The sequence below is a fragment of the Stegostoma tigrinum genome, chromosome 27 (assembly GCF_030684315.1).
Source record: "Stegostoma tigrinum isolate sSteTig4 chromosome 27, sSteTig4.hap1, whole genome shotgun sequence".
Lineage (NCBI taxonomy): Eukaryota > Metazoa > Chordata > Chondrichthyes > Orectolobiformes > Stegostomatidae > Stegostoma > Stegostoma tigrinum.
In genome coordinates this window covers 33,960,739-33,973,501 of record NC_081380.1, presented here as the reverse complement: position 1 = coordinate 33,973,501, position 12,763 = coordinate 33,960,739, and the positions used below count along the sequence as shown (strand labels likewise).

The 12,763-nt window shown below is 41.8% G+C and overlaps 1 protein-coding gene across 6 annotated transcripts in view; it reads left to right on the top strand.

Moving 5' to 3' along the window:
- LOC125464507 (hepatocyte nuclear factor 1-beta) overlaps positions 1 to 12,763 on the top strand; it is a 108,196-nt gene that overhangs the window by 15,938 nt on the left and 79,495 nt on the right. For 3 of the 6 annotated variants that reach the window (XM_048556922.2, XM_048556923.2, XM_048556925.2), the window contains exons 3-4: positions 891 to 1,152; positions 4,105 to 4,337. In XM_048556922.2, the coding sequence (XP_048412879.1) occupies positions 891 to 1,152; positions 4,105 to 4,337 (495 nt within the window). The remainder of the gene's footprint in view (positions 1 to 890; positions 1,153 to 4,104; positions 4,338 to 12,763) is intronic. The other 3 variants (XM_048556924.2, XM_048556927.2, XM_048556926.2) reach the window with 2 other exon arrangements.

Genomic DNA, 12,763 nt, shown 5'->3' with positions numbered 1-12,763 from the left:
ATGCAGCAGGTCTGGCGGCATCTGTGAAGAATAAGTCAAATGTTCATGTTTCGGGTCCAGTGACCCTTCCTTAGAACAGGTGGGATGATATTTTGGTGGAAGTAAACAGGCATAGACCAGCTGGTCTGAATGGCTAGTTTCAGTATTACAACTTCTCTATGGTTTTATGTAGCTTCTTTTAGACTAAATTGATACTGGATTTGAAGTGTTACTGAACTGGTTCTAGTCCACAACCATTAATTAACCCATGTTACATTGTTTTATTTTGAGATTGTGCAAGTGGCAGTGTCTTAAATCTACAGCCAGTCATGTCCAAAAATCAGACATTTGTGGGAGCTGACATCATCTGAGTTGCCCGCCTCACAAACATCATTGGTCTAACTGAGCTAGAAATCCATGGACCTGCTCCTACTCCACCACCAACACTTGGTAACTTATACAATGGAGCTTTTCCAGCAAAGTGACACCAATGGATCAGCAGCTGCCTGAAAGAAAGTCCTGGTTTCTCTTGCAGCCTCATCTCAATTTCTTTCCAAATTGCCCATAGCAATCATTACTTGGAAAATGTACCCTCGACACTCAATATGCCTGACCTGTACAACCTGACCTAAAGCCTGCCAGATCTGAAATCCATCATGGACCTTGTCCTAGGGTTGCCAGCTTTGAGACACTGTACCAGTACCATTCAATAACAAAACCACCAGCTGCAGAGAGGAACAGAAGTCTGTGCTGTATTTCCGCATCAAGTTTGCATTCCATAATTTTGTTGATGGGATTTGATGGTGACTGTATTGACATCTTGTTGTGAATTTTCTTTTTTTTTGAAGAATAAATGAATCCATTTTTCCTGTTGTGTATAGGCTGGGTCAAATCTACCCTTTCTCTTTCAGAATTCAACCAGACTATCCAGAATACTGGAAACAATATGACAGACAAAAGCAGGCCAGATCAGCTGCTGTTTCTCTTTCCAGAGTTCAATCAGCAAGACCAGGGGCAGGGCTCGGAGGTGGGCACTGAGCCTGCTAACAAGAAGATGCGTCGCAACAGGTTTAAATGGGGACCAGCATCTCAGCAAATATTGTACCAGGCTTATGAGAGGCAGAAGAACCCCAGCAAGGAGGAACGGGAGGCACTGGTAGAGGAGTGCAACAGGTAAATATTGATAACCAAGTAATTCACAAATATGTGCAGTTATCCTTGGTATTTCAGTTTGAAAGTGTGTGGATGGATCCCAGTTCAAGCCCTCACCAGTGTTAACTCAGATGATCGTAAGCATGATTGCATTGGGGGTGTCACCATTGGCTTCTGCATGCCAGGAGAGGGAAAGGGAGCAAATTAGCCTGAGTTTTCAATCCTCATTGAGGGATGATTGCCCGCAAAGCCCAAAGGTGAGGACAGGATCAGACCCATGTGTATTTTCAAAGGGCTGTCAACCCCATGAGCTCTATCTTGCCACAAAATCAGGAGAAGAGCTGGCAGAAAATAGGTTAGGGCAGGAAATTAATGGTGATGGAGGGGTTTTACTTGCCAACACAAAACAATAAACTCTATTTTAAAGACTCATTGCAATCTTTACAGAACTAATGTTTTGCCTGGTAATGCTGGCTTCTGTACTGTTGTCTCTTTCTTGTCTTCTTGTTTGGGCAATGGGATTGCAATCATGATGTTGTCAAAACACAATGATTGTTACAGACCATGATTGTTACAGACAATGGAATTTCTAATTCCAACTGGATAATCTCCTTTGGATATCTTGGCAATTTTTGAAGAGAATGTAGTTAGTGACAATCTCCCTCTGTGGCAAAATAGAATCAATGCAATGAATAGTTCAGGAGATCAGGATGAGGACAATCAATTGATTATGCATTATTAGCAGTATTCCTACTCAAAATGAGGCAGGCTTTTCATGAGATTTTAACTCTTTCTGTGTTTTTATGCCATTTATTTTGATGGTGGGGGAGAAGGTTTTAGGGCAACCAGTGAGTGCTACTGATATATTTGGAGATGGTATTGAGCAACATCGTGAAGAAATACATTTATCATCAGCACTGTTATTTAGAAAGATAACTTTAGGTGAATTGTACCTGTGAGAGCAATAAGTTTTGCTATTTATTTATGTCTCTGAGAGATGATATATTTGTCTGAAGGACTGCATTTTTCTTCTGTTTAAATCTAACATTACACAGGAAAATATTATTTCCAAGATTTTCTTACTCTTTATTATGATAGAGCATCACTGGTATTTATGGCCCATCCCTAACTGTCCTGAAATTGATTGCCTTGCTTGGCCATTTCAGAGGGCAGTTAAGAGTCAACATAATTTCTGTAGTTCTGGAGGCACATGTAGGCCGCACCAGGCAGAGAAGCATATTTCTTTCCCTGGCCATTTTAAAAAATTAATTGATGGTAATTTCACAGTTGGCATTTGTAAGATTAGCTTTCAGTCCAGATTTTTTAATTAATTGAATTTAAATTGCACCAGTTGCTTTGGCAGGATTTGAAGCCATGCCATATAGCTTTACTCTGAGCCTCTGGGTTTCCAACAGGCCACCATCTCCTCATGAGAACCTCCTGTACAGGGAGGACTTTCACAGGGTTTGCAAGGAGTATTATGGAAAGTAGTTTGTGATAAATCTCCCGAGAAGATGTTTCAAATGATGAAAAACACAAACAGCCAAATTTCACTCTTCAATCATTCAGAGTGCATTTTTTGAAAGTTAATGCATGAACAAAAACAAAGTTGGTGGAAAAGCTCAGCATGTCTGGCAGCATCTGTGAAGGAAAAAACAGAGATAACGTTTTGGGTCCTGTGACCCTTCCTCAGAACACAGGTCCCTGGAACTGTGAGTTCTGAGGAAGGGTCACCGGATCTGAAACGTTAATTCTGTTTTTTCCTTTGCAAATGCTGTCCAATCTGCTGAACTTTTCCAGCAACTTTGTTTTTGCAGCTAGGAAAGTGTTGGTTTATACACAATTATATAAACCAACAGTTTCCGAGCTCCCATCAGTCCTGAGGAACGGTCACCGGACCCAAAATGTTAACTCTGATTTTTCTTCACAGATGCTGCCAAACCTGCTGAGATTTTCCAGCAACTTCTGGTTTTGTTCCTGATTTACAGCACACACAGTTCTTTTTAAAATTAATGCATCTTAGGGCAGCACAGCAGCTCTGTGGTTAGCATTGCTGCCTCACAGCTCCAGGGACCTGTGTCCAATACCAGCCTAGGGTGACAGTCTGTGTGGAGTTCACACGTTCTCTTCATGACTGTGTGGGTTTCCTCCGGGTGCTCTGGTTTCCTCCCACAGTCCAAAGATGCGCAGGTTAGGTGGATTGGCCATGCTAAATTGCCCATAGTGTGCAGGGATGTGCATGCTGGGTGGATTAGCTGTGGGAAATGCAGGGATAGGGTAGGGGAATAGGTCTAGGTTGGGATGACCTTTGGAGAGTCGGTGTTGGCTCAATGGGCCAAATGGTCTGATTCCACAGTGTAGGGATTCTATGATTCTGTGATCTTCCTCATGCAATGCCATTGATCTTATCTCAGCCAGTCTCACCAAAGATGCCATTCTGCATTTCTGCATTCACCAATTGTCCACTTGTGACTTTAATCCATGGACTCAAAAGCAGAAAATTCTGGCCAGAGACTTTAAATCAAGACAGAAGAAAGCAAAAGGATTTTAAATTTCAACCTTTCTCTTCAACTAAGTTTCATTCATGAGATTCAAAAGAAATCTCGATGCTGAATTTGGTCCTCATTATAGAATTTCCTTTGGACAGTGGAAAGGTCTTTGTTCCCTTATCAAAAGATCTGTGTTGTACTTTAGATATCTTTGAAATAATACATTCAGAATTAAAAGTACATACCTCTGGAGTAAGTGGCACTGGAAGCCAGGCCTCTTGGCTGAAAACACCGCACTAGAAGAGGCCAAGTGATAGTCCATGTTTATGCAAGAGAAGCTGTTTAATTCTTGTATTCAAACTTATTTTTATATGAATGAAAATAGGTGCATGGAATGTAATTAAGCATTCATTGTAACGGTAAAAGTGCATTCAACAGCATTCAGATTATCTGTTTAAAGCATTCTTATCATTTCTCCCCTCAGAGCTGAATGCATACAACGTGGTGTCTCCCCTTCTAAAGCTCATGGACTGGGATCAAATCTGGTTACAGAAGTCAGAGTGTATAACTGGTTTGCCAATCGAAGGAAAGAGGAAGCTTTCCGTCAGAAACTTGCCATGGATGCATACAATGTTCAGTCTCACAGCATCAACCCATTGCTGTCTCACAGCTCCCCGCACCACCCACAGCCGAACTCATCCCCCTCGAGTAAGCACGGTAAGCTGTTGGCCATTGTTGTATGCCAGTATACTATTTAAATGTGCAAGGTGTTGCAAAGGTGCAACTGAGGTTGGGAACGGAGTGTGATTTATTATACAGCCGCAATCTGAATCTAAGGCACTGAAAAGATTAGACGCAACATGAAGTTTCACAACCCATCTGATTTTGACATCACTCCAAAGTCGCATTCGTTAAAGTGTAAAACCAACGTTTTCTGCAATCCAATGGGATTCCTGTTTGGGGAGCTACATTAAACTTATCCCTAGGGAGTCAGCTGAATTAATTAGTTTAGCACCTCTTTTAAACTGTATTGTTCTTAAATGTTGGGACTTACTAGTGGACGAGTTTCAAAGTATATGGTTTGACAGTGGATACAGTTTTTCTGTTAAATCACCGCTGTCCAGAATGCTCCATACATTAACATTTCCTTGCTGGGAATTATACTTTTTGTCAAAGAAAGATTTGTAAACATCTATGTCCTAGTTTGGCTTTCGATTGGTTTCCACAAGCATTATGGAGATTGAACACATTTGAACTGCTCTATAAGTTTAATTCAATCAACATAGTCATTCTGAATGAATCAATTCGATCACAAACTGAGCAAGTGTGTGGAATAAAGTTCCAACGATGCAGCTAGTTCTTTCTCAGCTTCATGAGTCCAGATTTTCAGAGGGCCAGGGTGTGATTTCAAAATTATAGTCCCAAAGGACACTTTAAGATCCCAGTGCCATGGGGGTCAACTTTGAATTTTCAAAAGGCATACAAGATGAGGAGGGAATAGGAAAACCCACTCTCTGTCAGTTAATGGCCCCTCAAACTCCTTACTATGAAGGGGTCTATGTGGTGCAGGACAAGATTAGACACAACATGAAGTTTCACAACCCTTCTGATTTTGACATCACTTGAAAGTAGCATTGGTTGAAGTGTAAACTTAATATTGATGAGCCTGAGCATTTGATGCACGTTAATGCACTGCATTCTGGTTTGCCACAGAGTCAAGTAATATTTATTGTTCATTGTGTTGCAAGTGCTTTTTCTGGGATGTACTTGCCTCTGCGCGTGCGCTGGAACTTTAATAGTTTTATGTGGCCCATTCTATTTTCGTCAACGCTACTCATACTAAAAGGAGCGATAAGGAAGGGAAATAAACAATGAAGGGCAGGTGCTTATAGGGTTGAAATGAAAATCAAATAATAGTTGCCATGTCTCTGCATTTTTTTACTTACTGAAGCTTTGGGGAATTTTGTTGGAAGTGCTGCACGGCAATATAAGTGGCAGCACAATTGGTGACAAAAGATTGTACCTCATTACACATCCTGCAGAGACAGTAATATACCTTTATACCCACAACACAAACAGCATATATGAGGGACCCTTTAACATGGTGCTAGGTCACTAACTCTTCCGTGAGATTCCATCATATCAAGAGAAAATAAACATTACCAAGTCAGAGGCCCTTATTATTTTTCATGGTAAATGGACATTACCATAAAGTCCAACATTGATTAACAAACCCTAGTTATCCTTAAACTAAGTCACTTTCTCAGCTATTTCAGAGGGCAGTTGTGGGCCTGGAGTCACGTACAGGCTGGGTAAGGATGGTGGATCTCCTTTACTAAAGGGCATTAGTGAACCGGCTTTTTTTTTACAACAAGCAATGATAGCTATCAATGTCTCTGTTCCTCAGGTGAACTTTATATTCTAGATGTATTAATTGAATTCAGATGCAACCCGCTGCTGTGCTGGGAGTGCTGGGCTCGACTTCTGGAATACCTGTCTGGCGGCATTACTGCCATTTATCACACACGAGACCAGCATCCCATTGACACTGCAGGTACCATTGAGGGTAAAAGGTAGATTCAATTACAAAACTTCCAATGTAATTCTGGCCTCAAACTTTATTCCAATGTTGAATCGAGTGGGAGAATTCAACAAGAGGCAGCTGTTGGATGTTGAATCCTGACATAATCCCCAACAACATTTTCATAGACCTGCAAACTTATTCCACGCGAGTATCTATCCCATTTGCTTTTGAAATCATTTATCACTCATTCTGTTCACTAATTATTCATTCTCAATACTTTCCACCACTTTTACAGGCATTGGGCTACAGGCCATTACCTGCTGCATAAAATGAAAATCTTACTCCCTTCCTCCCCATCCATATTGTCCAAAACCTTAAAAGTATGTCCCTCACTCATTACCCCACCATCTAATAGGAACAGCTGTTCTTTGTCTACGTTATCTCAAGCTGTCATAATCTTGTATATCTCTATCAACTCTTGCTTCAATATCCTTTGCTCCAAACAGAATGTGTTTACTTCCATTAAATTGATTCTCTCACAAACTCTCGCTTCCTTCCAAAAGTCCCCAATGAATACTCCAAAAATGTAACTTAACATCACCTCTCCTGGACACAGTGCCATCCTGTGGCTGGTATCAGTGGTATTGTGCCAGACTTCTGTGATTTGTCCTTAAAACTGCAGCACCAATTAATTGGCCCCATGCCAGTCTCTATGCTGCCAGAATCCTGGTAGGGGATGGTGGGACAGAAATGAAATGGCTTCTGCCTGTCTGCTATTTTAACTCCCTGTCTCTTCCTCCTGGGCTGTACCTTTCCTGCAAGCCAACTGAATTATAAATGGGACAGATGTGTTCGGAGCTGATAGACTGAACCCGATGCTCAGACTAATGGTAGAATCAATAGTGAAGGAATGGAGCAAGGTCCAATAGAGAGAGAGGAGTATATGTGGGCACTGCGTAACCTGACTGTAGAGGCAGGCTAGACCTGAGCTTTGTCCTGATGAATGGCATTAGGACAGAATACTGAAAGACTGCACTTGGTCACCATCCTGTACCATAGTATGCGTGAGTACTATCTGGAGAAGGAGGCAAGAGAGAATTAAAGGCCAGGGTTGCCAGGGAAACAAGTCACAAAATAAAATCAGTAAAGAGAGAAATAGAATTAAAAAGAACAGTGTGGAAAAAAACAAAGAGCACAAAATGGAGCAACAAAGGTTTGGTGAGTGATAATAGAAATGTCATTGTGATTCTGACAAGATCAGAAAACAATTCATATTGTTCTTGTACCTGCAATCTACACACTAAAGTTAGCAAGCCCCTGATCCAAACAAAGGAACCTGGCGGGCAGTGGGGTCGTAGGGAGGTCACCGTGAGGTCACCGTCCCAGGATGAAGAGACGGGTGGGCAGGAGGGGTGGAGGGGATGAGGGGGTTGGGTGGCACTTGGACAGGGTGTGGTGGGGGGGTTGGTATGTTGGGAGGAGTTCATTCCACTGACCCTGACTAGCAGTCTTAGTGTCATAGGCCACTCAGTTACAAGACACCCTACAAGCACATTGTCAGCTAGATCAGCTGTTTTCAGTGTCGCACTCAGGCTAAGATAATGCAACAGCATGCAGTCAGTGTTGTCATGGCATTGTGTCCATTATGCATGCTTAATTGAAAATTAAGCAAGTGCTTTGAATGAGCCATGTTCCCCTTTGATCTCTCCTGTCCCTCCAGTGTGTACTCAGTCACTGCGTGACATCCTTTGTTTTTTTATATGAGGGGACTGCATTTGTGGAATGGTATCCATGTTAATTTATCTTTACTCTGCAAGGCGGTTACAGGCTGCCCCCTTTATGTTTCCAGCTCCAGACTCAGCCAGCAGGAGCTGTCCAGTCTATGGCTTGCAATGACACCCCATTCTACAGTCCTCTTTAGCCGCCAGGAATGATGGTCCTTTCTTAATGCAGTCTGTGAATTGGGATGGGGTCTCGAAAGGTCAGGCGTGTCAGAGGAGAGAATTTGTGAATTTGCTGGAGACTGGTGCTGATATTGATTAGGTTGCGAAAAAGGAGGAAATGAGCTCAGGAAATGAATAATGTGGGGACAGGGGAGTGCATGAATGAGTCAATGAACTCTAATCTTTTTAACCTTTCCCAGGGCACATAGGTACAGAGCGTTTTGTTGGATTGTCACTTCTATGACTCAACACAAAAACATTCTTTCTTTAAAATGAATAAACTGTACATGACATGCCCAAGGATTGTTCACTTGAATTATAATCCTTCAGATCCCCAAGATTCCTTGCAACCAGTTGCAGGTTTATGGTCAACTAACTCCCACATGAGCTGCCTGGTAGAAATGGTTAATAATTGTTGGTAACAGAGTTGCTTTGTTTCATTAAGTACGGTGCTATTAAGCTCCTTCTAAAACACAGTCATACTGTCCTGGACCATTGGTGTCTCCAATGACAACAGTAGACTGTTAACAGCCTTAGTTCTAGCATTGAATTCAGACTGTGTCTAGACTCAAACTCCACTCTACCCATTGCCAGCAATTTTCTCAACATGCGGAGAGCAGGTGAGGGAACTCACTTTCATCTTTCACACTTAAAACAAATTTTTTGCGTAAGTTTACAAAGTACACAGTGAAACCATTCATAGTGTCTTGCAGCAGAGAAAGGTTGAATGGTCAAAGGTTCCGTGTAGAACAAAAAGTGCTGGAAATGGGCAGCTGAAGAATGGAAATGCCAGGCAAACATTTTGATGAGGGCTGGTTGTTAGGATTGGAAAATGGGAGTTGAGTGAGACTTTTCTTTAAGAAGGAAATTAAGGAGGGGACCCGGTATCTTTGGATCTTTTCAAGGTTGGATGAGCAGTCAGGCGGTGCGAGCACGTCAGAAAAGATTCTGGCTGGTTGCATGTGAGAATGAGTTCCTTGTTTAAAGTGAGAGCCTTGGGGAAGGGCCAAAGTACAAGGCATTAATGAGGTTTTGAAGCCTTAGAAGCAAGGGGAGAAATCGTGGTCCAGAAATTTATATTTCAAAGTTGGGATTTTGAAGTCATCAGGAGAATGTATGATTTTGTAAGGGTACCCACGCTTTCATTTCTTTGTAATGTGCAGTAGGCAGAATTTGTCATGCTTGTTTTCGCACTAAACCGTCTTCTGGAAACTATGATTTATCCAACCTACTATTTTACCTAAAGACTGGGACTTCCTACCTGCGGCTGTACACTTACACACAGCTCATAAAAAGAAATTCATTGATTGGGTTTGTATCTCTTAATTGCAGCTTCATGCAGTTTGAATATGATATTTTTGGTCTTTGACCTGCATTGTGCTTAACCAGGCAATATTCTGATTTTTAAAATTTCCATCCTCGTTTACAAATCCTCACCCCTCCCTGCGTCTGCAATCTCCTCCAGTCCCACAATTTTTGGAGATATCTGTGCTGCTCTAATTCTGGCCTCTCCTGCATGCCCGATCTTAATTCCTGTCTTCAGCTGCCTGGGCCCAAAACTTAGGAATTTCCTCCCTACACCTCTTCTCCTCACTTTCCCTCTTTAAGCCACTACTTAAAACCAACATCTTTGACTAAGATTTTGATCATCTAATCTGATATCTCTTTATGCAGCTCGGAGTAATATATTTTTATAAAGCACCATAGGTCAATTTACACCTCAACATTAAAGGTGATATGTGAATATAAGCTGTTATTGATGAGAGATTTGGAAAGATCTTTCTTAGTGCCATTGTGACATTCTCTGTAACCATGTTGCCTTGGCATTCAATGGTATTGCGAATCAAAGTGTCCCTTGTCAATGGCCTGGGATCACAACTGATGAGTAGTTTAAGTGGACCAGCCATGTAATGCCGTGGTTTCAAGGATAGGTCAGAAGCTGAGTGTTTCACAATGAGTAAGTCGCCAAGTGACCCTCCAAAGTATGTCCATCACCACAGAACAGGTAAGAAGCGTGATGGAATATTGCTGTCTGATTAAATGAGTGCAATGACATCAGCACTCTATACCACCCTGGGCAAAGCAGTCTGCTAGATTGGCAGCACATCCATCTCTTTCAACATTCACTCCCTCCACTGTTAGTGCACCTTGGTTGTTGTGTGCAACAACTACAAGATGCATTATAGCAACTTGCCAAGATTTCTATAACCTCCAAAGACGCTGACCTCTACCACCTAGCAGGGAAGAACACCAGATGCATGGGAACATCAGCACTTCCACATCACAACACCTTTACTTGAAAACGTATCACTGTTGATGCCTTGTTGCGAGGTTAAAATTCTGGAACTCCCTCCCTAACTACACTGAGGGTGTACCATAAGGATTGCAGCAGTTCACGAAGGCATTTCACCATTACCTTCTCAATAGTGATTAGGGGCAGGCAATAAATTCTGGTCTACATCCATTATATGAATAGAAATAAGTCTCATTCCAACTGATCTAGGTATTTGTAAGCAGAATAGAGACACAAATCAAGTTGCCTCTTAGGACAGACAAATAAAATATGACAGGAGTTACAAACCTTTAGGTTAAAGAGCTAATAGAGACTGATTGTCTTGTTGTTTCAAGGTCATAAAGGTTTCATTAAGCAATCACAGTTTCACTCGATTGCCCCTTAAATGGAGCTTAGATCTTTTAGCATGCAAACCAACCAAGCAGCTCTCAAAGTCCCTTCCACCTCTGTTTAATTCAGAACTGTTTTCCCACAAGTATAGTTCTAGAAAAGATAAATAAAGTCCAATGAATCTTTGGTTGGACTTTATGGGAAACCTATAAGGTGCAGTGCAATTCCAATGGATTTTAGAATGGACATTCCAATGGAATTATGCTAGAGAATTGGTATAGCTCCAGTAGATATTGGGGCACATGATTTGCTGCAGGGGCAGTGAATTTCTTTGTTGGGGTCTACACTTTGTACCTTCACAATGTTATTTGCAGAGGGGCTCCAAATCATTTAGGTCTGGGATGTGGCTGTGGGACCATGTCATGAAATCCAACGTTGTGCCCCACAATGTCGAAGCAACTGAATTCCCTCCCTTTTTTAATCTGCTGGCTTTTCCATTATAAATTTCTTTAAGTTGGACATCTAGAGTGATCTGTTCTCTATACTGCTCCTTCATCCTAACCTCAACACTGCAATTCTCAGAAGTTTGAACTTTAATAGCCCTGCTTCAGTTTCACTGTATTGGTGGTTAGTGGCAATGAATCACCATGAAAGAAAGTGTGGATATGGATTGTCCAGCTGTTGTTGTCTCTTATGTGATGACTGGCCTGATTTCGGCCGGATTAGGGACTCTACAACAGGTTTCAAGCTTCAGTGAAAAAAGAATATAAGGACACATGCTGAATTACATAGAAACATGGGAACAGGAGTAGGCCATTCAGCCCCTCAAGCCTGTTCTGCCATTCAATAGTATCATGGCTGACCTGTGGCCTATCTCCATACACCTGCCTTTGGTCTGTATCCATTAACAGCTTTGTTCAACAAAATTATCTGTCTCTGATTTAAATATAAAAACTGATCCAGCATCCACTACCATTTGTGGAACCGAGTTCCAAACCTTTACCACCCTTTGTGTGTAGAAGTGCTTCCTAACATCTCTCCTGAACAGTCTGGCCCTAATTCTCAGACTATGCCCTCTAATTATCGAATTTTGTTTGTTTGTTTGTTTTGTTCTAGAATTGTATTGTAAAGTGGACATTTGGTAGAACGGACTGCACAATTAATTCACTTCAATGTCTAGCCTCAAATACGTGGAATGGCCACTTGGATGCCTTTGGAGTTGCATTCAATGTAGAAAAAGAGGCAAGCAAAAGAGGAAGTGAGCACTCAGGAAGTAGAAGGATGCGATGTTCAGAAGCAAGAGGCATATATGCCTGTGTCCCTGGCACTTGTCATGTGGTCAGCTCTAGCCCCCAACCCTCACTGTAGCCAAACATACAGACATGACCCCCTCCACTTTGAATGGAAGGATGGAAAAATTGCAACTTGTCATGCATTTTTTAGTGCCCATTTACATAGGAACCTGGCTAGGGGTCCTGGCTCAGGTTACTAGATACTGATGAAGTTCTGTAGAAAGGGAGGGAAACTCATCAACAGAATGTCATGAATAAAATGGGGAGGTAGTGGCATAGTGGCAACGTTGCTGGACTAGTAATCTGGAGATTACTAATAAACTCTGGCAACATGATTTCAAAGCTCACTGTTACACCTGGTGAAAGTTGAACTTAATGAGTAAGTCTGGAATATAAAGGTAGCTTCATTAATATTGTTAATGCAGTTGCTGCAAAAACCATCTGGGTCACTAATGTCCTTTAGAGATGAAAATCTGCTATCCTTATCTCACCTGACCAATGTGTGACTCCAGATCCACAGCAACATGGCTAACAGATAAGTGGCCTCACAAGTTCAAGGGCAGTTAGGGAGGGCAAACAAATGCTGGCCTTGCCAGTGACACTCACATCCCATGAAATAATTTAAAATAATTTCCTTGCAGTTCACACAAACAATAATGGGCAATTGCTCAATTTTCTTCAACACTGCAAATGCCTGTCAGTCGATGACAAACCTGACATTCATTGCCTGGCAGCAGATTTGTGGAGTCCATATAAAGGCA